Source organism: Meriones unguiculatus, chromosome 5, assembly GCF_030254825.1.
Source record: "Meriones unguiculatus strain TT.TT164.6M chromosome 5, Bangor_MerUng_6.1, whole genome shotgun sequence".
In the NCBI taxonomy this organism is placed as follows: Eukaryota; Metazoa; Chordata; class Mammalia; order Rodentia; family Muridae; genus Meriones; species Meriones unguiculatus.
Genome location: NC_083353.1, coordinates 50,899,062 through 50,921,361, shown reverse-complemented (window position 1 = coordinate 50,921,361; position 22,300 = coordinate 50,899,062). Strand labels below are relative to the sequence as shown.

The 22,300-nt window shown below is 42.1% G+C and overlaps 1 protein-coding gene across 1 annotated transcript; it reads right to left on the bottom strand.

Moving 5' to 3' along the window:
- Positions 1 to 17,717: 17,717 nt before the first annotated feature.
- LOC132654077 (vomeronasal type-1 receptor 44-like) lies at positions 17,718 to 18,647 on the bottom strand. Its single transcript, XM_060383350.1, has one exon. It carries the CDS (start codon positions 18,645 to 18,647, stop codon positions 17,718 to 17,720), a length of 930 nt encoding a protein of 309 aa, XP_060239333.1.
- Positions 18,648 to 22,300: the final 3,653 nt, after the last annotated feature.

The following is a 22,300-nucleotide window of genomic DNA, read 5'->3' as shown; positions in this document are numbered from 1 at the left end:
ACCCACGGTCTCTCTAGAACTCCAAACTCACTGTAAATCTCCAAAATCCCTTTAAAAGTTCAATGTCAAGAGACGTTGTGAGATCCTGTAAAATAAGAATAAATAAGTATTTTCTTATTTAAAAGGAAAGAACCAGGGCACAGTCACAATCAAGTTCAACAAAGTCTGAAAGCATAACTCTCAGTGCCATGCTTCTGGGACTCACCAATGATCTTCTGGGCTCCTCCACAGCTGGCAAAGCCTTCCACACAGCTGTCTCCTAGGTTCAAACTGGCCTCACCCCACAGCAGCTGCTGCTGGCATGTGATACTGACAACTCCAAATGGCTTGGCTCTGCACAGCAAAGGGGCCGAGGCTCTCTTCAGGGACTCTATACAGTCTTATGGTGCCAAGTCACAGATTCAGTCCATGATCCCTCAATGTTTCAGAACAGTACTACCTGAGAAACTCTGTTTATTTATTTGTTTGTTTGTTGAGACAAGGTTTGCTATGTAGCCTTCGCTGTCCTGAACTCCCTCCCTAGTCCAGGCTGGCCTTGAACATCTGAGAGACTCCTGAGCTACCAAGTCTGGCTACCAGCATGAGATGCAGCCTTAACAGTATTTTGACCACAGTGTCTGTGTGATGAAGCTGAGAAAATAGAGGATTTTAATTGTTCCAGCAAGGCAAAGGTTTAATTTTAGTGATTCTTTTTTTTTAATTAAATTTTTATTTTTTATATTACTTATAGTTTATTTAGTTTGTATCCCAGCTGTAGCCTCCTCCCTCAGTTCCTCCCTATCCCACCCTTCCTCCTTCACCTCCTCCCTGCCCCTTTCTAAGTCCACTGACAGGGGACGTCCTCCACCACTTCCATCTGACCCTAGCTATCAGATTTCTTCAGGATTGCCTGAAATTTCCTCCTCTGTGGCATAGCAAGGCTGCTCCTCCCTCAGGGGAGGGGAGGGTCAAACAGCTATCCATTGAGGTCATGTCAGAGACAGTCCCTTTTCCCCTTACTAGGGTACTCACTTGGATACTGAGCTGCCATGGGCTACATTCAAGCAGGGGTTCTAAGTTATATCCATGCATGGTCCTTGGTTGGAGATACAGTCTCAGAATAGACCACTGTGCCCAGGACAGGAGCCTACTACAAGGGCCTCTGAAAGACTTTGCCTAACAGTGTATCAAAGCAGATGCTGAGACTCATAACCAAACCTTGGGCAGAGTGCAAGGAATGATATGAAAGAATGGGGAGTTAGTATGACTGGAGAGGACAAGAGTCCACAAAGACCAAACATTTTAGTGGTTCTTAACTCAAAATATGAGTGCCCCTCATAGAATTTTTAAGGGACTCTCAAGCTTCCCTATGGAACTGCATAAGACAAGCCTCCATCATCTGCTCTGCTCTCAGCATTACATTCTAATATCACACTATATAATCCACTAGAGTATCAGCACTGTATGTATTTTACAGTCCAAAGTTTCAAACCCTTTCCACAATTCTCCAAAAACTCAAGGTCAGGTCTGTAATAGTCATACCTCACAGCCTAGTACCACTTCCTGTCTTGCTCAGGGTTTCTGTTGCTGTGGGGAGTGGAGGGATTATTTCACCACACAGCCTGTAGGTCCCCAGCCAGGGAAGCTAGGAGAGAACACAAGACAGGGACCTGGAGGCAGGAACTGATGGAGAGGCCATGGAGTAGTGTTTCCACCAGCTTGATCCTTAGAGCTTGTTCAACCTGCTTTTGTAGCACCTGGGACCATCAGGCAGGGATGGCACTGTTCACAGTGAGCATGGCCATCCATATGAAATCAACATCCATCAAGAATTGTACCAGGTGCTTGCCCACAGGCCGGTCTGCTGAGGATGTTTCCTCAACTGCGGTTCTCTCTTCTAAAATAATTCTAGCTTGTTTCAAGTTGCCATAAAACTTTCCAGCACAGACACCATGCATGCAGGAGATTTAATTTTGTAAACAAATTCCTGTGTTGTAGTAAAAACTTATCACTGAAAGTAGAGTGTGTACAGTGAAATTGTTTTACACTTATTTAAACCATGTGACATTGTCACCACAACTGGCAAATCCCACTGCGTGTGACAACCATGGGACATTGTCATGGAAGATACTAAGGACAGGAAAAAGGGATAAAATTTCACAAATTTGGGGTAACTTGTCAGGACTTAGACCCAAAGCAAATATTTGGTGAAACATTGAAGAAAGCAGATTTTCTGAAATAAATGTTCTGTAGCAACATTAGAAAAGGTTAATCTTTTATAAGATTATGGACCATGCACTCCAGATAGCAGTAGAGTGTTGATTAATTGAGTGGTGCTTAAATATTCTTTATAAAGCTCATGGGTTTGTTTTCCAAATCCCAGTCACGAAAAGCAGAACACAGTAGGTTGGGGGCAGCTCTGTTTTCCAATGATCAGGTAAAATGGCAGTTGTCTCTACTTTGAACAACTCAGACATTAAAGTTGTGCTGTGATAGCCCAGGAAAACAATGGAGAGACTGATGGGGCTCCATTGTTTCCAAGCTTTATTTACAGCTTTTTAGAATTACAAACTACATTTACAAATGTCATCAGAAGCACACACTCTGAATGTCATTTTATGGTCTCTGCGCTGAGTGGCAGGTGCATGTTTTATACTTATTTCACGGAAGGAAAACTCACCTGTAGATTTTAACTAATAGTTTGCATTGCATGTGTATTAGCACTGGCTAACTAAAAAGCAAAAGAGTTCTAAAATGCTTTTTCTCATGTCATTTCTGGAAATGCACATTTTTTCTTTAATTCCACTGAGCTAACAAGAAAAGAAAGAAGAAAATAGAACTTGGTCTTTGTGAGCACATCATGCTATCAGACTGCCCAGGCAGTGAGCGGGGCACAGGCTGTGCTGTTTTCAGCATCTCTTCAGAAACCACAGCCCTACAAACCTAAAGCTCTTAGGAGAGTCAGGCAGCTACAGAGACAGCAAATCCTCCATGACATTCTTAACATCATGGCTTCAGGGATTCCTTCTTTGAAACCACTTATGTCCTGGAAGTGGAATTCCATAGTAGCAAAAGAGAAAACATACAGGCTTGCCAGGAGGGACAGACATGTCTCTAGTCATCCAAATATCTACAGATGACATGCACTGACTGCTACATCTAAATCTTATACAATAAGGACCAGTAAGGCATGCAGATTCCAAGCAGATTATAATTTCTATAAACCATCTGGTGAGTGTTCCTCTCCTCAGGAACAAGCCACAGAGAATCCTCTAGCCTGTCTCCTCCCAGCTGAGCCTCATCAGCGCATCTGCCTAGCTGAGTATGATTTGAAAAACCAGGAGTTAGGACCCACACTCTCTGATATGCAAAATGGGTTAAGGGCCACCTCATAGGACACACACTCTCTGATATGCAAAATGGGTTAAGGGCCACCTCATCCAACCAAGAGGACAGGAGACAGTAAGCTGTGCCCAGCCTGGGATAGCCTGTTGTAACATGTACTATGATTGCACTTTACACAATATAACAAAATAGGCTGCTTCCCAGAGGCATGAAACTCAGTACATGGAACCAGAAAAAGTCACTCATTTGTGAAATAGGTCCCACTACAAGAGGCTATATTGGAGAATAGGAAGGGAAGGTATTTGGACAGATTAGGAAAATGAAACATGCACAGAGCAAGAAATGACAAAGGGGAACAGGAGAGCTCCTCAGTTAAAGCCAGTTGTGAAGGCAACAGCTGCTCTGGGGTCGGGGGGAGGAATTGAACTCTGTGTACTGCAGGAATTCAAGAAGCCATGACTTTAGACTGTGTCAGCCCACAGTTACCCAAATCCTAGACAACCCCCAATCCATAGCATCAGCACATAGAGGGGGTTGGTGGAGACACTGTCCCTGCTCAATGAAAATGGCTGGAGGTTACTCAGTCAGGATGTCTACCTTTGGCACAATCCTAACTTTAAAACTAGGAAGACTCTCGGGAGAAATGGCTGGTACTCAGGGTAAGGCAAAACCTTCACCGAGCATATGCCAGCACTGTTTCCTGAGATGCCAGGAATAAATGAACTGTGGTAATGTTATAGGCAAATCATGAAGAGCCTTTAGACTAAGGAATTACAGTTGTTTCTGAAAGCCTGGGTGAGAATTGTGATTTTGAACTTTGAAGCCTTTGTACAGCATCTCTGAGCTCAGAGTGCCAGTGAGGATGTCTTACAGGGTTTCCAAATCAGCCTCCAGAAACAGCAAGAGTGGATGTCCCTGAGGGGCAGCATGGCACAGACTCCAGGCAGAAACACTGGACCCTGCACAGTGCTGCAGCACAACCTGCTCCCCCAGCCCCCAGGGGAGCCTCAGGAGAGACTTGGCTTTGCTGCTAAGAGCTGTGACCTCCCTCCCTGTTTGCCCACTGCCTCAGTGACAGGAGAGGGGGAGTCAGTTCCTGTCCATCTCTTCACATAGATTCATGTAAAGATGAGCTTTGGGATAAGTCTGGAAATGAAATTAAGACAGCAGAACAGGGTGAGGGGGTTCATTTCTCCAAAGTTTCCTCAAAGAAAATAAGATTCAGGTTTTCCTATCATAAAATTGCACAGAGTACATGGGGAGAACATAGAGAAAAGACAAAACATGCAACCAGCTCTTTCCAGGATTCCTGATCTCAGTGAGTCAGGGAAGGGAATCTGCCACTGTCACTGTGCATTAATAGTTAGTGTCCTGGAAACCTCATCATCATAGCCATTTACTGACACCTCCTACCAGGCCAGCAGAGGCTAAGGACCGACACCACTAATTTGTGATCTCTGAAATTGAGCTGAGAAGAATCGAGGCCATGAGCAAACACTAGAAGGCACATTGCAGTCCTGTGGGGCCTCCCTCTGTGGAATGAGATTTTTGAATCTACAGCCTCTATTACTTACACAGAATTTGGAAGGTTTTCTACTTCACAGCACAGAAGCTGTTGCATCAAAATAGTCCTGTGCACACCAAAGTTACAGATACACAACCAAGGAAAGTGAGCTCTCTGGACCTTTCACTTCCCTGATAATTTGTCCTAGGAATAGGTAAATCAGTAAAAGAAATGTAACTAAACAGCTTATCCAGATATACAGTGTGAGTTACTTAGTTCACAGGAATGAACATGAATTCTATAGTAATTTGAAAGTCTATAAATTAAGGAAATGAGTATGTTATGAAGAAAACGTTCTTGTTGCCCATGCCGAACACAGTCCCTTGTGCCGATGGTCTGTCAGAGCTCAGAGTCTCCTCTGTAGCTGCTGAAAACCCCTCTTTAGCCTCCTCCTCCCACAGCCTGCCTAGGTTCCTACCACCTTCTGAATTTGCTTGGGTTGCAGAGCACTTACCCAGGTGGACGTGGCAGGGGAGGACTGTGCACCTGAGGAGATCCTGCACAGCTTATGTGAAGGAAGAATTTAAGGCCTCTCTGTGACATGTTATTTCTGTGTCTGTAGAAGATGACACATTCCTGCTGGGGTCATGGAGACCTGGCCTCCCAGTGGAGCATCTTCTCTGCCTGTTGATCTTACTCCCTGTGTCCTGATTACAGCCATCTGGGGAGGGCTGAGAACAAACTTTATCTGAGCTCCCTTGCCACACCTGCAGGAGTGATCAGAAAGTTTGCACCAAATAGACAACAGTTTCTTTTCTCACTTTACGCCTTAGGCTTAATTTTGAGCAATTTCTCCGCTGTACTGCCTCTCTTCTGAGATGCAGAACTCTTGGTCCTCCAATGATTTACATGCCCACTTGAGGGTCCTCCTTCTACAGTGTGTGACAGCCTCTCCCCAGGTCAGTCTTCCCATGGTGCACCTGTTTTGTTGATGTATTTTCCAGTGTATCCAAACTCCTAGTTGCAGGATTTTAGCTGTGAGTGAAATCTGAAGGTGAATTGTAGAAGAAATCAGATGCAATGCAGAGAGCTCAAGGCAGAGTTGGAGAGCTGGGGTGACCACAGGAAGATGGGACCCAGCTGAGGCTGAGGACAAGCCGAGCTCTAAAGTCTGAATAAAGGGATGACTCCAGAGGTGGAGACAGGAGGATTCATGGCTAGCCTGGCTACAAAGACGTTCTCATTTACCAAAGGGAAACAAGTATAATGTTTTCAGGTGGGTGATTTACATTAAGGACATTAGAATTAGAAGAGAAGCCTTCAAAAATAAAAACCTCCTGTCTTATGTCAATAATTAAATATATAGCATAGATGTAAACATGATTCTAGAGAGAATTGGAAATTCAGAGATATTGAATGTTCTTTTATTTTTAGTCACGGTCTCTCCATGTAGCCCTGGCTGGCCTGGAACTCACTATATACAACAGGCTTGCCTTGAACTCATAGAGCTCTGCCAAATTCTGCCTCTGCCCACAAACTAAGTTCTGGCACTAAAGGCATGTGCCCACACATTTGGACCTGTTCATGTGTTCACATGTTTGTTTTAACAGTTTATTAATTTCTCCCCATTTTCTTCATCTTTATGTATCTGTAAATATTCTCTCCCTTAGAGTCATTCACAACATTCAATTTTGCTAGCATATAGCCTGTCATCAGCATTTCTGACCAACCCAGTATGTATAAAGGACATGATATCTTTTTCTCCATCTGCCCTGCCTATATTACCTAGTAATGAACTCATTTTTTAAATGATCCTAAAGGCTAACTTATGAGATCTACACATGGACAGTGACATCACTGCTCATGGGTATGAGTGTGCTTTGATATGTAACATCTCCCCAAATTGCTCTTTTCAGTTACTGAGTGACAAATGAAACTGTCATTAGTATAGAAAAGCCCACCTGTGTTAGAGGCTTGCATTTGATTTCCCTTTATAAGTAATCAGGATAGAGCAAACTCACACTTTTCTGGCATTAGTTGAGGTCAAGGCTGTGTTATGTTCCATCTCTATTCTGCATTTAAACTTAGGAGGTTTTCTCTATCTCCGTCTCTGTGTCTCTGTCTGTCTGCTTGCTGTCAGTCTGTCTCTCTATGGTGTGTGTGTGTGTATGTGTGTGTTCATGATATCCAAAATAAAGAGGCCAGCACCCAATTGTAAAGTTACTTCAAGAAATGACAACCCAGGCCAAGTATCCACACGTGGCCTCCCAGCGCTCCCACAGGTTCCCTTTCAATGGAAAAATTTGTGAAGGAAAAATTGGGAAGATGGAGTACATGGTAGAAAGATGAAAGAGAAAGGAAGTGGAAGGGTTTACACACTGTAGAAAAAGGTAGAAATGGAGACTTAATGGCAGTGAGGAACAGACATCATGAGGAGGCCAAGGTGAAGTCCTGCTGCATCTGGGGTCTTTGTCTATGTCTGTAGCTTAAGTTACCAACAAAGGCCAAGTGGATGTCAGGTTTAGGGCTGCCACTGAAGACCATGTGATTGTCTGAAGGATGTGCTGGTGAGGAAGACATAATGATCAGAATGGCCTCCACTGCCACCCGAGGCCATGGGGACATGTGGACCTAAGCTGCTGCCAGGAGTCAAGTCTGGGTCCCTGGTCCCATGGCAGCTAGGGTCTTTTCGATACCCCAGGTCCATGTTTCCACCAGAGGCCATGCAGATGTCCCTGGACTGGAATGCTAACTGAAGCACTGTTCTGAGCTGGCTCTACCCCTCAAAGGCCACCACACTGGAGAGCTGGGCCTGCCCCTGCTCTGCTGTGGGATGGCTTGGGCAAGGAAGAGATGCCCTCCCCACTCCTCACATTTTGTCCCTCACCAGCTGTAGCAGATGGAGACCTGGCCCCAAGGTCATGAGTGCAGGGGAGTTGTCTCTGCCTCTCCCCAGTTGCTGCACTCAGAAGAGTGGGCCCTGTACCTCACCTGGGCAGCACAGCACAGCTGGCCCTGGTGGTGAAGGCATGGGTGATTTGGCTTCAAGGGCATGAGAGGAGGAGAGCTGACCTTGCTCCTTGTCTGCTGCAACACTGGGTGGGATATCCAGGGCCATGCTGGGCGTACCCTGGGGTGTGGGTGCAGGAGAGCTGGTGGGCTCACCCTGGGGTGTGGGTGCAGGAGAGCTGGAGGCTCACCAACTCAGCTACCACCCAGGCAGATCCAGAGCTTTGAGTTTGTCCACCCCAACACCTGCACTTCTGTGACCTGCTGGAGAGGATGAAAGGGCCAGTCCTGTAGATCCAAAGCTGCCTGATCTCCAAAGACACAGGGCAAAAAGAGGGCATCTGAGAGAACTCCCCATGTGGATGCAGACTTGATGGTGTAGCAGATCTTAGGTTGTTGGAATGCTGAAAATTTGTCATGAGCATTGTTGTGTACATGACTGTTTATTTTTATTTAATGTCAATTTTTTTTAACTTTTATTAATTACACTTTATTCACTTTGTATCTCCTCATAAACCCCTGTCTCCTCCCCTCCTGATCCCACCTTTCCTCTCCCTTCTTCATGCACTCACCTCCCTAAGTCCACTGATAGGGGAGGTCCCCCTCTCCTTCCTTCTGATCCTAGTCTGTCAGATCTCATAAGGAGTGGCTGCATTGTCATCTTCTGTGGCCTGGTAAGGCTGCTCCCACCTCAGAGGAAGGTGATCAAAGAGTAGGCCAATCATTGTATGTCTGAGGTAGTCCCTCTTCTGATTACTATGGATCCCACTTGAGCACTGAACTGCCTTGGGCTACAACTGTGCAGTAGTTCTAGGTTATCTCCATAAAAGGTACTTGGTTGGAGTATGCGTCTCTAGAAAATCCCCTGTGTTCAAATTTTCTGGTTCTGTTGCTGTCTTTGTGAAGTTCCTGTCCTCTCCAGATCTCACTATTTCCCACTTCTTTCATAAGATTCCATGCTCTCTGCCCAACAGTTAGCCATAAGTCTGAGCATCTGCTTTGATAGTCTGCAGGGCAGAGCCTTTAGAAGCCCTCTGTGACCAGTTCCTAACTTGTTTCCTGTTTTCTTCTTCTTCTGATGTCCATAATCTTTGCCTTTTGGGATGAGGATTGAGCATGTTAGTCAGAGTCCCCCTCTTGATTAGTTTCTTTAGGTGTATGGATTTTAGTAGGTTTATCCTATATTATATGTCTATATGAATGAGTATATACCCTGTGTGTCTTTCTGCTTCTGGGACAGATCACTCAGGATGATCCTTTCCAGTTCCCACCATTTACCTGCAAATTTCATGATTTCCTTGTTTTTCATTACTGAGTAATATTCCATTGTGTAGTTGTACCATAATTTCTGTATCCATTCTTCAGTTGAGGGACTACTGAGTTGTTTCCAGCTTCTGGCTATTACAAATAAAGCTGCTACAAACATGGTTGAGCAAATGTCCTCATTGTGTACTTGAGCCTCTTTTGGATATATGCCTAGGAGTGGTATGGCTGGATCTTGAGGAAGCACTATTCCTACTTGTCTGAGAAAGTGCCAGATGGATTTCTAGAGTGGTTGTACAAGTTTACATTCCTACCAGCAGTGGAGGAGGGTTTCCCTTTCTCCACAACTTTTCCAGCATGTTTTGTCACTTGAGTTTTTGATCTTGGCCATTCTGATGGGTGTAAGGTGAAATCTCAGTGTTGTTTTGATTTGCATCTCCCTGATGGCTAAGGAGATTGTGCATTTCTTTAAGTGTTTCTCTGCCATTCGATATTCCTCTATTGAAAATTCTCTGTTTAGCTCTGTCCCCTATTTTTAATTGGATTACTTGGTTTGTTGCTTTTCAGCTTCTTTAGTTTTTTTAAATATTGGATATTAGATATTTATTAGATATTAAATATTGGATATCAGATAAAGGGTTGGTGAAGATTCATTCCTGATCTGTAGGCATTCATTTTTTTTGATCATGGTGTACTTTCCTTTACATAAGCTTTTCAGTTTGATGAAGTCCCATTTATTGATTCTTGCTCTTAGAGCCCGTGCTGGCAGTGTTCTTTTCAGGAAATTGTCTCCTGAACCAATGAATTCTAGGCTTTTCCCCATTTTTTTTTTCTTCTAACCAAATTAATGTTTCCGGTTTTTTGATGAGGTCTTTGATGCACTTGGACTTTAGTTTTGTGCAGGGTGATAAGTATGGATTTATTTGCATTTTTCTACATGTAGATATCCAGTTTGACCAGCACCATTTGTTGAAGGTGCTATCTTTTTTCCATTATGTGGTTTTGGCATCTTTGTCATAGATTAGGTGTCCATAAGTGTGTGGGTTTATTTCTTGCCAGAGCCTGCCAGGAGAGTCTAGTGTGTTCTTGAGTTGGGAGTGAGGATTAAAATTCAACAACACACACACACACACACACACACACACACACACACACACATACACACAGCACAAAGGAGATTTTTTTTTTGAGGCTCCGGACTGGACAGCCACAGCAGCAAGCTTTCCCAGCAGCAGCCATAGTAACAGTAAGCAGCCTCAAGCAGCAAGCCTGACTTTTTCTATTGCAGAGCTTTTAAGCCAGAGTAAAGCATCTCAGAACAATGGGTTAAATTTCCACAAGGAGATGGAGCAAGAGGTGTGAGCTTCACAAGCTATCCCACCTGCTGTCACAAACAAAAGGAGATGGACTTGCAAATTCTTCCCTGACTTCAGTGATTGCCTGGTAAAAGCAGTCTTTCTGCTGAGATTTAAATATCAAAGCAACTGCCAGGGCCATGGCTCCCAACAGGTCTCCCTTTTTTATATTTTTAAAATTGTCCATAACTTAAGATTTATGGAGCAGAAGATTGTGCCTGTCTTAGGTTGTATCTATCTGAAGACATATTTTTATTTGTACATGAATTTCATCATTCATGCCCAGCTTTGTGTTGAATATATCCCAGAGAAACTTTACTTGTCATTGACTACCAACCTCTGCTAGGGTAGACACTGTGGTATGATCTTATGCAGATCAGCTCAGCTCTGACATACTGAAAGGCCTTCAGGCAGGTTTTAGTTGCCATCTCCTTGTTTTAGTTGCGCATCTCCTATCACAAGCCAAGTCCAAAATAACACTCCATAAAGGTGACTTAGCAGGTGACACCTTTTGTAAATTACCAAGTCTGAGAATCATTCACGGAACCATAGTAAAAAGGCTGTCGAACAATCAGAACCATTTGAAAACTTACAAATACAGTTTGTTAGTTTACATTGAAGTTAAGAAACATTAAAGTTTGAATCTTGTTAACATTTCCAAACAACAAAACAAAAGGAGAATTTATGTAGGCAGTTACAAGGCCTCCCAACAGTTTTTGAAGCAAGCTTGTCTGCTGAAAACCAGAATCAGAACCAAAGTTTCACAGTTAGTCCTCTTTATTTTTATTTTTTATTTTTATTTTGTTGAGAATTGTCCTTATTAACAGAACAATCAAGTCCAGTCCATTGTATAAGAGGTTTTTCTTCATGATGTCTTCTCGCAGGAGCAGAATGAAACAAAAACTGGGTCAGGAGCTTAAGTCCAATGCAGCTTTTCGGTCTCAGTCAGGGCAGAATTTATGACTGTCTGCAGCAGGAACATCCTCCTTCTGGGGAACAACTGCAAACCGTACTAGCCTCTCTGGGATCCACCTAGCTCCCTCTGCGTCCTGTGGAAAAACACAAACATGCCCTCTTCCCCATATTAATACGGGGTCAGGGCCCTGCCATGTTTCAGTAATCGGATCTTTCTATTTTAATTGGGCATAATTATCTTTGGTATTAGGATGCCACAATCGATCAGCCGTTAAAATGGCCTTGTATATCCACATTCAAAAGATTTAAAATAAAGAGAGCATAATTACTATAATTCTGTGGTGTTTGGGGATATAGCTCCCCCCTTTTTATTGTTGGCAATTGGTTCTTAAGAGATCCATGGGCTTGGTCCACAATTCCTTGGCCTTGAGGATTATATGGCATGCCCGTTTTATGATTAATACTCATTTGTGCACAAAAACATTGAAAAGCTAGACTCATATATCCGGAGCTATTATCAGTTTTTATAATGGAAGGAATACCAATTGCAGCAAAACACTTTAAGCAATGACTTATAACATGTTTGGTGGCTTCTCCTGTTAAGGGAGCTGCCATGATAAATCCTGAAAAAGTGTCAATTGTTCCATGAACATATTTTAGTTTCCCAAATTCTGGGACATGAGTTAAGTCCATTTGCCACAAATGGTTGGGAGTCAAGCCTCTAGGATTTACACGATAATGAGGTACATTAAAATGTTCAGGACAAGAGGAACATGATCTTACAATTTGTCTAGCAGCTTCTCTGGTAATACTAATTGTTTTCTTGAGCTCTTGCTATTTTGATGATGTAATGAATGAGAATTTTGAGCCACTTCTTGTTGAGTTAATCCAACCAAACTTGTGGCTTGATCTGCTAAATTATTTCCTAAAGTTAAAGGTCCAGGAAGCCCTGAATGAGCCCTAATATGTCCTACATAATAAGGCTGCACATGGCTCCAAATACTTTGTTGAATATCTCTAAATAGATCTTGTATTTGTTTATTAGCTGTATTAACATATGTTACAGTCTCTAGGACTTGCAAGGCTTTAGCTATATAATGGATATCAGTGTACAAGTTGAAAGAGGTAGAAGCCATATTTTTAAAGATTGCACCAACAGCATTCTATAACTTGAGCCGAGGCTGGCAATGTCTGTAAAACAAAAGTTTGTCCCTGTATTACACATACAGCTTTTCCATTTGAAGATTCGTCTGTGAATAGTGTTGGAACCTGAGTGAATGGCTTTTGTTTAATTATTTTAGAAAATACAAAAGCATGCTCATTGGCAAATTGAAGTAATTTATCTTTTGGATAATGATTATCAATATGTCCTAAATAATGAGCAAAGCTAGGGCCCAACAATCTGCATTTTGAAATAACCAATCTACTTGCTGTTTGGTAAAAGGGACTCCAATTAATGCAGGTGCTCTACTAAAATACATGTGAGATTTTGTGTGAGCCATTGGAACTAAATTAGCAACTGCTTTATAATATGGTGTCAGCGCTCAAACAGGAGACACAGGCAAGTGCAACCATAATAATGGTCCTTCTTGCCACAATACAGCAGTTGGAGTATGAACAGTAGCCAAAATATATGCACCCCATTCTTTTGAATCATCAATATATTGAACATGTTGCTTTTCAATAGCTAATTTTATCTTTTGTAAAGCATCAGAGCTTCTTTGGTAAGTTCTCCTTTTGACAAAGGATTAGCCTCTCCTTTTAAAATGTAAAAAAGTGGTTTTAGCTCTCCTGTAGTTAATTTTAAATGGAGTATTAGCCAATTAATATCACCTAACAACTTTTGAAATTCATTTAAAGTTTTTAGGTTGTCTTTCCTTAATTGAACTTTTTGAGGCATAATAGTCTGAGGATATAATGTCCCAAATATTAATAGGGTGGTTTGTCTTGTACCTTTTCTAGTGTAACCACTAAACCTAGATCCTTTACAGCTTGTTGTAAGTGTGTAAAAGCACCTAATAATATCCCTTCATTTTTATGAGCCAGTAAAATGTCATCCATATAATGAATAATATACACAGAACAATATTCCTCTCTAGTTTTAAAAACAGCTTGAGCCACAAATTTTTGACATAAAGTTGGACTGTTTGCCATACTTTGAGGTAATACAAGCTAATGATACCTTTTCATAGGTTCTTTAAAATTTACAGATGGCACGCTAAAAGCAAATCTTTTACAATCTTGAGGAGCAAGAGGAATAGTATCGAATTGCTGTCCTGTTTTTTTTGTAGATTTATTCTCCAGCAAGCATGTCATAAGTTATAGGAAGTCCCTGAGCTCGATTAAGTTCAGCTGTAGCTTGACAATGCTCTGCAAATTCTGACTTCCATAATAAATTATCTCCTCCTGATAAGCATGCTCTTGCTAACTCTTTCCAGTCCCCTAGGCAGAGAGCCTCAGTAGACAAAGCCTGGGTAAAAGGTGCTGTAGGACTTTATTGGCAGCATGCACATTTTAATTCTCTTATCTGTTTAAAAGGTAAAGGAGCATGGACTCTCACCATATTACCCTGTCCATCAGGTTGCTCCAGAACTGGAAAACCATAAAACTCAGATACATCTTCTTCATTTTGCCTAGCTTCTTGTAAAGAAGCTTGCAAAGGGGATAGAGTTGCCCGTACAGTGGACAAAGGAAAAGATCCCCCTGTCTTTTGGGCCACTGCAACTGTAGAACTCCCAGGAGGAGGGTCCAAACCTGCAACCAATGATAAGGTTGGAGTGGGAGATTGAGCTTCATATTCCCTAGTAGTTAATTCTCTAATTTTTCTGTTTATTTCCTCCAAGCCACACTCCAGTCTTTTAATTTCTTTTTGCCAAGGCTTATACTTTGTAACATGCATAGCCTGAACTGGAGGGTATCTTTCAGAATAATACTGATCTGGTTCTTCCTCCAAATCTGCAACCTCATTAGGATGTAAGTCTTCCTCAAAGTCTCCTTCTGGCAAGAAATTACTGTCATCAGGAGGGAAATATAACTTCTCTGGAGGAGCTGATGGCATAATATCATTTTCTCTTAAAGCCTGCCATCTTTCTAACCTCCTTTTCTCTGAGCCTGAAAGTTTAGCTTTCTCAGTTTTCTGTTGCTTATACAGACTACCTTTAATTGAGATCCATACAGAAAACACTAGGCTAATGCCTTGTCCCATTTTTGGATTTACTCACTGCGCCCTTTCTACTTATTGATGCCAGCTTGCCAACAACCATGGTGTCCTTCACTGATTCCCTGTATCTCAAGTCCCATGTTCGGGCACCAATCTGCCGGAGACCGCCAGCAGAGTCAAATGGGTTCTTGAGTCGGGAATGAGGATTAAAATTAATAAAAGCACACAGCAAATAGGAGACTTTTTTTTGAGGCTCCGGACTGGACAGCCACAGCATCAAGCCTTAGCAGCAACAATTGTAGCAGTTTCCCATATATTGAACCACCCCTGCATACCTGGGATGAAGCCTACTTGGTCATAGTGGATGATATCCTTGATGTGTTCTTGTATTCAGTGTGCAAGCATTTTGTTGAGTATTTTGCATTGAAGTTCATAAGAGAGATTGGCCTGAAATTCTCTTTCTTTGTTGGGTATTTGTGTAGTTTAGGTACCAAGGTAACTGTGGCTTCATAGAATGAGTTGGGAAGTGTTCCTTCTGTTTCTATTTCGTGGAATAGTTTGAAGAGAATTGGAATCAACTCTTCTTTGAAGGTCTGGTAGAATTCTGTGCTGAAACTATCTGGTCCTGGTCTTTTTTTGGACAGGAGACTTTCGATGACTATTTCTATTTCTTTAGGGTATATAGGACTATTTAATTGATTTATCTGCTCTTGATTCAGCTTTACTAAAAGAGATACTACAAGAATGTCAGCTAAGATATCTCAAATTGTCTAGCCTGACAAACAGAAATAAAGCGTGCAATGGAAAGAAGCAAACCTTCTGCAGACCTAGTGCATGCTGTGTGACTGTGGCACTGAGGGTGCACTACATCCAGGGAGGAGAAAAAGTTTCCTTCTCTACAACATGGACTCAGCCTGCCCATCTCCTCATGTTGAGAAAATGTGTGCAGAGCATGGTTTATGTCAGGGCTGAGCAGTACCTGTCCACCCTGTGTTTATGAATCCATGGGCTTGATTTTGCCACCATCATACAGCTCACCTTTACCATGGGATCAGCACATTCGTTTATGCTCTTCACCCACTGTGAAGAAGAAAGGTTAATCCTTTCCTGTGCACATTTCCTTTTGTTTAATTTGGAATTTTTTTTCTGAGTCAGCGTTTCTCTGTGTACCCCTAGTTGCCCTGGAACCTGATTTAAAGTCTAGGCTGACCTTGAACTCAGAGAATCTCCTGTTTCTGCCATCTGAGTGCTATGATTAAATGCTTGCGCCTCCACCACCCATCTTATATTGGATTTTAAAATAATATTTTATTCTTATAATTATTTTTGCTTTGTGACTGTTATGTGCTAGTCTGGACTCATCCTGTAGCTCAGGCTGGCCTTGAACTCACTATCCTCCTGTTTTGATTTCATGGTTATAGACTTGAGCCACCAGGCAAATGTCTGCTCGTGGGTTTATACAACTTACAGTTGTGTGGTTTATTTCTTCTCCTCTATGTCCTTGGTGTGTGAAATGTTCTCTCATGTTACCTAGTTAAATTCCATTCTTTTTGTTAATTTACATCCTGTCTGAGGCTCTAGGTCTCACTCAGAGTGTAGACAGAACATGAAACAGATCTTCTCTGATCTTTCTTTTTCCACTAACCAGTTTTCAGTTATTTCTTTAGATTATGTGTAAGTGTCAACACTGAAATTACTCGATTCTGGGTGTGAGTGGGGTCCATGCTTGTGACATATCCTCACACTGAGTGACAGATAACAGTTTTACTGTGGGAAGTAAGTCTCTAAGTGTGTGTTCTGCACTGTAAAGTATGCCTGTGAGTGGGTTCAGCTGTGTGAAGTCTTCCTGTGAGTGTGCTCAACTGTGTGACTTGTGTGACTGAGTCCGTGTTCTCTCACATGAAGTGTGCTCTGGGCAGGTATCTGATTAGTCTCAATTAAGCAGGCATGCTGCAAGCCCTCAGGTCCCTGGAGTATATCAATAGTGCAGCTGAGTAACTATCTGTGACTAGTTTCCTACTTAAATTTGGATTTTTTGAGCCCAGATAAAGCACTTTGTCTATGGTCTCTATTCCTTTGACACATCTAAGCTCTGTCTTTCATAAGTAACTCATCAAGATTGTGCAGTGTACCTGACTGACATGGCAGACATTCGAGGTGTTCTTCATGTTCTGACTAGCATTCCTTAACAAGGGGAGGCCATGACCTGATCCCACATCCTGACACTTCTAGACAGTGGCTGTTTCTACTTTGACTGTTTTAAATCAGGCCATAGGAGCACCATTATGCAAATGACAGGATGCTTCTCTGCATATCATTTTGGCTCTGTGTATGTGTGTGTGTGTGTGTGTGTGTTCTGCATCCTGTGATAATTTATTCTCAAAACAGTGTTTCCTTGTATATTTTTCCAAATATAAACAACTGAGGCATTGATTTATTGAAAATGTCATATTTAAAGTAATGGGCTGTGCCAGAGAAATGGCTCAGCACATATGCAAACTGTTTTCTAAAAGACTCAAGTTCAATTATCACCACTCACCCTTGGGTGGCACACAACTGCCTATAAGTCTAGCTCTAAGAGTAATTGACATTTCTGGCCTCCAGGATGACCTGCACTCACGTACACACACACACACACACACACATACACACACACAAACACACACACAGACACAAGCACAGACACAAAAACATACACACACAGTTAAAAGTTAAATCATTTTTAAAAAAAATTAAAAGTAATCTGGGCATGATGGCACATGCCTTTGATCCCGGCACTCAGGGAGGCAGAAACAGGTAGATCTCTGTGAGTATGAGGTCAGCCTGATCTACAAAGCAAGCCCAGGATAGCCAGGGCTACATGGAGAAACCCTGCCACAAATTCCAAAATAAATAAATAAATAAATAAATAAAAAGTAATGTGCTAAAAAAGACAGATGAGAGCCATTTCACACACCTCCTTTGAAAACCCGTTGAGAAAGATAAACTTCATGTGATATCTGAGTGGGAATGCAGTTTAATATTGTTTTATATACTTGCCATCCACACACAGAGTAAACAGATGGAATGTTAAAAGGATGTTTTCACATATCAGTTTAAGCCACAGAATGTTCCTACTATGTCATGATATGATGGCAACATATTGGATTGTATTAAGGAGTGTACAATTTTACCCATCATTGATTAATCAGATATTTAATTTCCTGTCCCACAGTGACCTTAAAAATTTAGTTATATGCTTTTCAGTGCAAATAAACACAAGAGGACTGACTGTGGCATAGCCATGGGACACAAGAATCTGGATACAGTAAAACAGAGAGCCATCTTTGAACTTCATTCTTGTGTGGAAGATAACACTGTCCAAAATGTAGAGAACCACAAAGAAGCTCATGAGCAGCAGGATGGTCCGGGTGGCCCTTCGCTCTGGGGATGCTTTTGGAGAAAGTTTGGTGCTGTGAAGATGTCGGGCCTGCTTCATGTGTCTGTATAAAAGAGTCACCATGTACCCACTGGAGAACACCATGAGACTTATAAGAAAGGCTTCCCTGAAGACCACCAGTGTGGAAAATGTGTTTTGTCTGGAGTAACTCAGTGTGAGAAGTGAGCAAGACTGAGTAACATACATAAAATTATCTGAGGTCGAATTGGGGATGGCACTTATTGATACCAGGAGGTAACTGCTAAAAGACATGTAGAGAACAAAAAGAAAAAGGGCGCAGGAGATGTCATGGGGAAATTTATGTTTAAACTTGTCTAAGCAGCAGCTTCTAGGGCTGAGGATGATGGTCCAGAGGACATTCAGCAGACAGGCAGCACAAAGGGAGAGGCCCCTCAAGAACCTGTGCAGATAGATAAGGGATTGGCATGTGGTGGGGTCCCACCTCCCCTGAGACATAAACATGTCTGCAGCTATGAGTCCCATAGTTAGCAGCATCAGTAGTTGGGTCAGGGCCAAGAAACCAATGGCGAGATCAATGAGCTTAGGCCTGTGCGCACCAATGAGCATACAGAGATGGAAGACGAAAAGGATGCTGTTGGCTGAAATCCCAACACTCAATTCAGAGAACAAGGTGATTTTAATGTTTGTGTTAGTGTGGAGTATGCTGGCTTTATTCATTGTATGTGTGTGTATTTGAAGTACCAAAAATCTGAGGAGAAAAGAGAAAACTCTTCATTACAAATACTGGTAATGAAGCATTACCCCCCAACACTGAGATGGCAACAAGATGTCAATTCATCCCAACTCCACCTCATCCAAAAAGAACTCAGCTCCATCTCAGACTCCCTTGAGGCCATCCCCATAGTCTTCATTGTCCCCACTGTCGTGATGCTTCCCATGCAAAACTGAACTGTGCAGACCATTGTAGGCCTGTCTCAAAATACAAACTTTCTTGTACATTAAACATTTCCACAAGTTATAAAAAATTAACCTCTCCTGATCCACATGTTTGGTTTATTCAGGGGTAATAGCTGCATCTCACTTTATTGTCAGACCCACGTGCACAGGGTCATTTATCTCACTGCCCTCTTCATTGCTGGCCAAGTAGTCATTCACTCTCTTTTTCATTCAGTCATTAATCATTCATTCTCTATGTCTCTTTCTGTCTGTCTCTCTCCCCCTCCCTGCCCCTCTTACCTCTGTCTCCTCCTCCTCGTTCTCTCTCTCTCTCTCTCTCTCTCTCTCTCTCTCTCTCTCTCTCGGTTTTTCAAGTCAGGGTTTCTCTATGTAGTCCTGGCTGTCCTGGAACTCACTCTGTAGACAACACTGACCTAGAACTCAGAGATCCTCCTGCCTTTGCCTCCTGAGTGCTGGGATTGAAAACATGCACCACCACTGCCCGGCCAGGCCAAATGGTCTTATTAATCTCCAGAACAAATAATTACCAGTTTGGACTCTGAATCAAATCCTGCCGACTATCTGCCATTTCTTCAGAGTGTGACCATGAGCACTCAGAAGATGAGCTCCAGTCAGCAACTCTGGAACATATGCACAGTCGAGAAGCCCCTAGGTGTGAGGATTCCACCTACACACCAAGCATGGAACTGTTTCAGGCACAAAGTGATCTCTGTACATGTCAGCTGCTGGTTTTCTCATGTAGTGTCCTGGGAGACAGAATGCAGCTCTGTGAATGACAGATCAGCTCCTTCCCTGCATGAAGCAGAAAAGAAAAAAAATGACCAAAAGGATAGAATGATGGAGACAAGTTCTGTTTCCAGAGAAATCCTGGTTTTTCTCTGAACTCTCTTAAGTAACTCTGCCTCCAACCTATGACTTTTATCTCCAGCCATAATGCCTCTGTGAAGAGAGCCTGAGCATCCAATATCGGGATAAGTTCAGGGTGAGCATACTCCTTATTTTTTCCTCTTTTGACAGGTAAAATTAGGGTGCTAAACAAAACTACAATTATAATAAGCTCAGGGCCATCTCATTCTAAGTTCATAATTAAATGAAAGTGTCCACCCAGTCTTGAGGGATGGGCTCCACAGGAGTCTTAAGTCTCCTTACCTTCAAGGTGTAGGGGACTTCTCCAGACTTCAGGAATGTAGGAAATTCAGTGTGTGTTTTATGTAGAGATCATCATTTCCTCTAATGAATTTTGAATACACATGAAGTATATAATGTTGTAAAAAGTTTCCCAGATACACAGTAAAGAATTATCAACTGAAAATCAAGGGTGTGAGATGAAATAACTTCATAATTTTTCTCACCGTATTGCACTGTAATACAGTATACTGACAAGAAGCAAAAATGTTTTAAATGTTCTAAGTATTTGTTCTTATATCCACAGATGAGTGTAACCCTCACCTCTCAACATGAAAACTTCTCTTTGAGCAGAATGAGATCAGTACAGAAAACCACAACTGATCAAGATGTAGAGTTGTGGATCCCAGTCTCGGTGGACCCATCTACCAAAGAACTGCAAGCAAGGCTCAGAGAACATTGCTTCTGAAGATGGCATGGAGAGATTGAAAGCAGGGGATTAGGGAATTCACTGTGAGATTGTGTCTCCCAGTAGTGTTAAGGAGCTACAGCAATAACCTTACGCACATGACTGCTTAAACCTGAGCTAAACAAGGACAACAACACTTAGACATGCCAAGGTACAGGAAAACCACTGCTCAGCCCTTCTCAAAGAACTACAGGAGACTAAGGAATGCCAAGAGCCGGAGCAACAGTCCTCTCCAGGGAAGAGCACACAAACTGGTAGTCCAAAACCCAATTATCAACCCTGAAAACAAGCAAACAAGTCACATTATACAGACTGAGCAGGTCGCAGTGATGCCTCTGAGACTATATATGTATATAATAACAATTAAAGAAAAAGAGGCCATGAGGATGAGGGACAGCATGGGAATGATATTTGGATGGGTTTTGAAGGAGGAATGGGAAAGGACATATTACATCATTATATTATAAGCTTAAAAATTTAAAGAAGTATTTATAAAATGAGGGAAGAGGGAAAATGTTAAAATTCATAAATACTTGATAAGAATGAATAATTCAGAGCTGAAAATAAATACTTGATAAAAATAATTAATAATTTGAGTTTCCTCACATAAAAATTCTATAATAGCGACACAAAAAGCTAGTTCTTCAAAAGATTAGTGGCCACCAGGCCCAGAGAGTCATGAACAAGCTCTTCAGATTTTTCTTCCTGTGAACCTATGGAGTTCCTCATAATGCCCTTGCTCCTTCCCGAAGACAGTCTCAATGAAGAGCAGTCAGTGGAGAAGGAAGAACCAGGAAAGAGAAGGAAGAAGAGCAGAGGAAATTCAGTTTCATCAACAGGTGACATAGACTAAGAGTTTATGGCACACAGCCAATATGGTTGAGTCTGTGCCATGATGACCCCAGAAAAATAAACAGTAATCAAGCCTTTAGGACAAAGAGCTGTGGTGCTCACAGTCGCTCAACCTGAATGTCAGGTTTTGACCTGTGTGCACCCATAATGGTAGCCATGGGTTTGATAGACACATTTCATAGAGGATAAAGTAGACATTTGTAAAGTTTTAAGAGTTTAAAAAATCTGAAATGTATGCATTCACTAGCAGATACCAACAATATAATCCCAATCCATGTTTATAACCACCATTTTCATGAAATGCAAGTCTTCTATGTTCACATGAATACAAAGGAACACATAAATACATACACACACAAACATGAGAGAGAGGGGAGAAGAGAAAGAGGAGGGAAAAGGAGAGGGAGAAGGAGAGTGTGAGGAATTGATTCTTATAAAGATATCACATTGTCAAACCAGGGAGAGGGTTGTCAACCTCTGTAGAGTTCGGTGCAGGCTGTGCTATTTTTAGGGTGACTTCAGTAACTACATCCCTGCAAAACATAAATCACTTAGGGAAGCCAGGCCTTCTCAGGAGCCAGGAATCTTTAGCCATATTCATGGCATTATGGCTTCAGGAAATCATTGTTTTGAAATCACTGCAGAACCTTGTTAGTGTGGAGGAGAAAGTTCACAGTTGCTTCCTCTCTGCAGAAAAAGCTGAGGAGAGTGACACAATGTCATGTGTCACTGTGAACACCAGCTTGTGTGGAGTGAAACAAACAACAGCCTTGAGCCACCTGCCAGCTCCAGGCTTTGCAGCCCCCTCAACTGTGCCTATGTGAAGGTTTGTAGAAAATTCAGGGCTAATGCATCATTTGTATACAAAACATTACAGTGACTAAAAACCCTTCGTAGAAAAACTGCTGTCTTCCTAGATGGTAGTCCTCACATGAATGCCTACTAGCCCAGCAAAGGAGATCAGAGA

What these genes read in the sequence shown, in the direction of transcription:
- LOC132654077 (XM_060383350.1), bottom strand. Translation starts at nt 18,647, where the DNA reads ATGAATAAAGCCAGCATACTCCACACTAACACAAACATTAAAATCACC.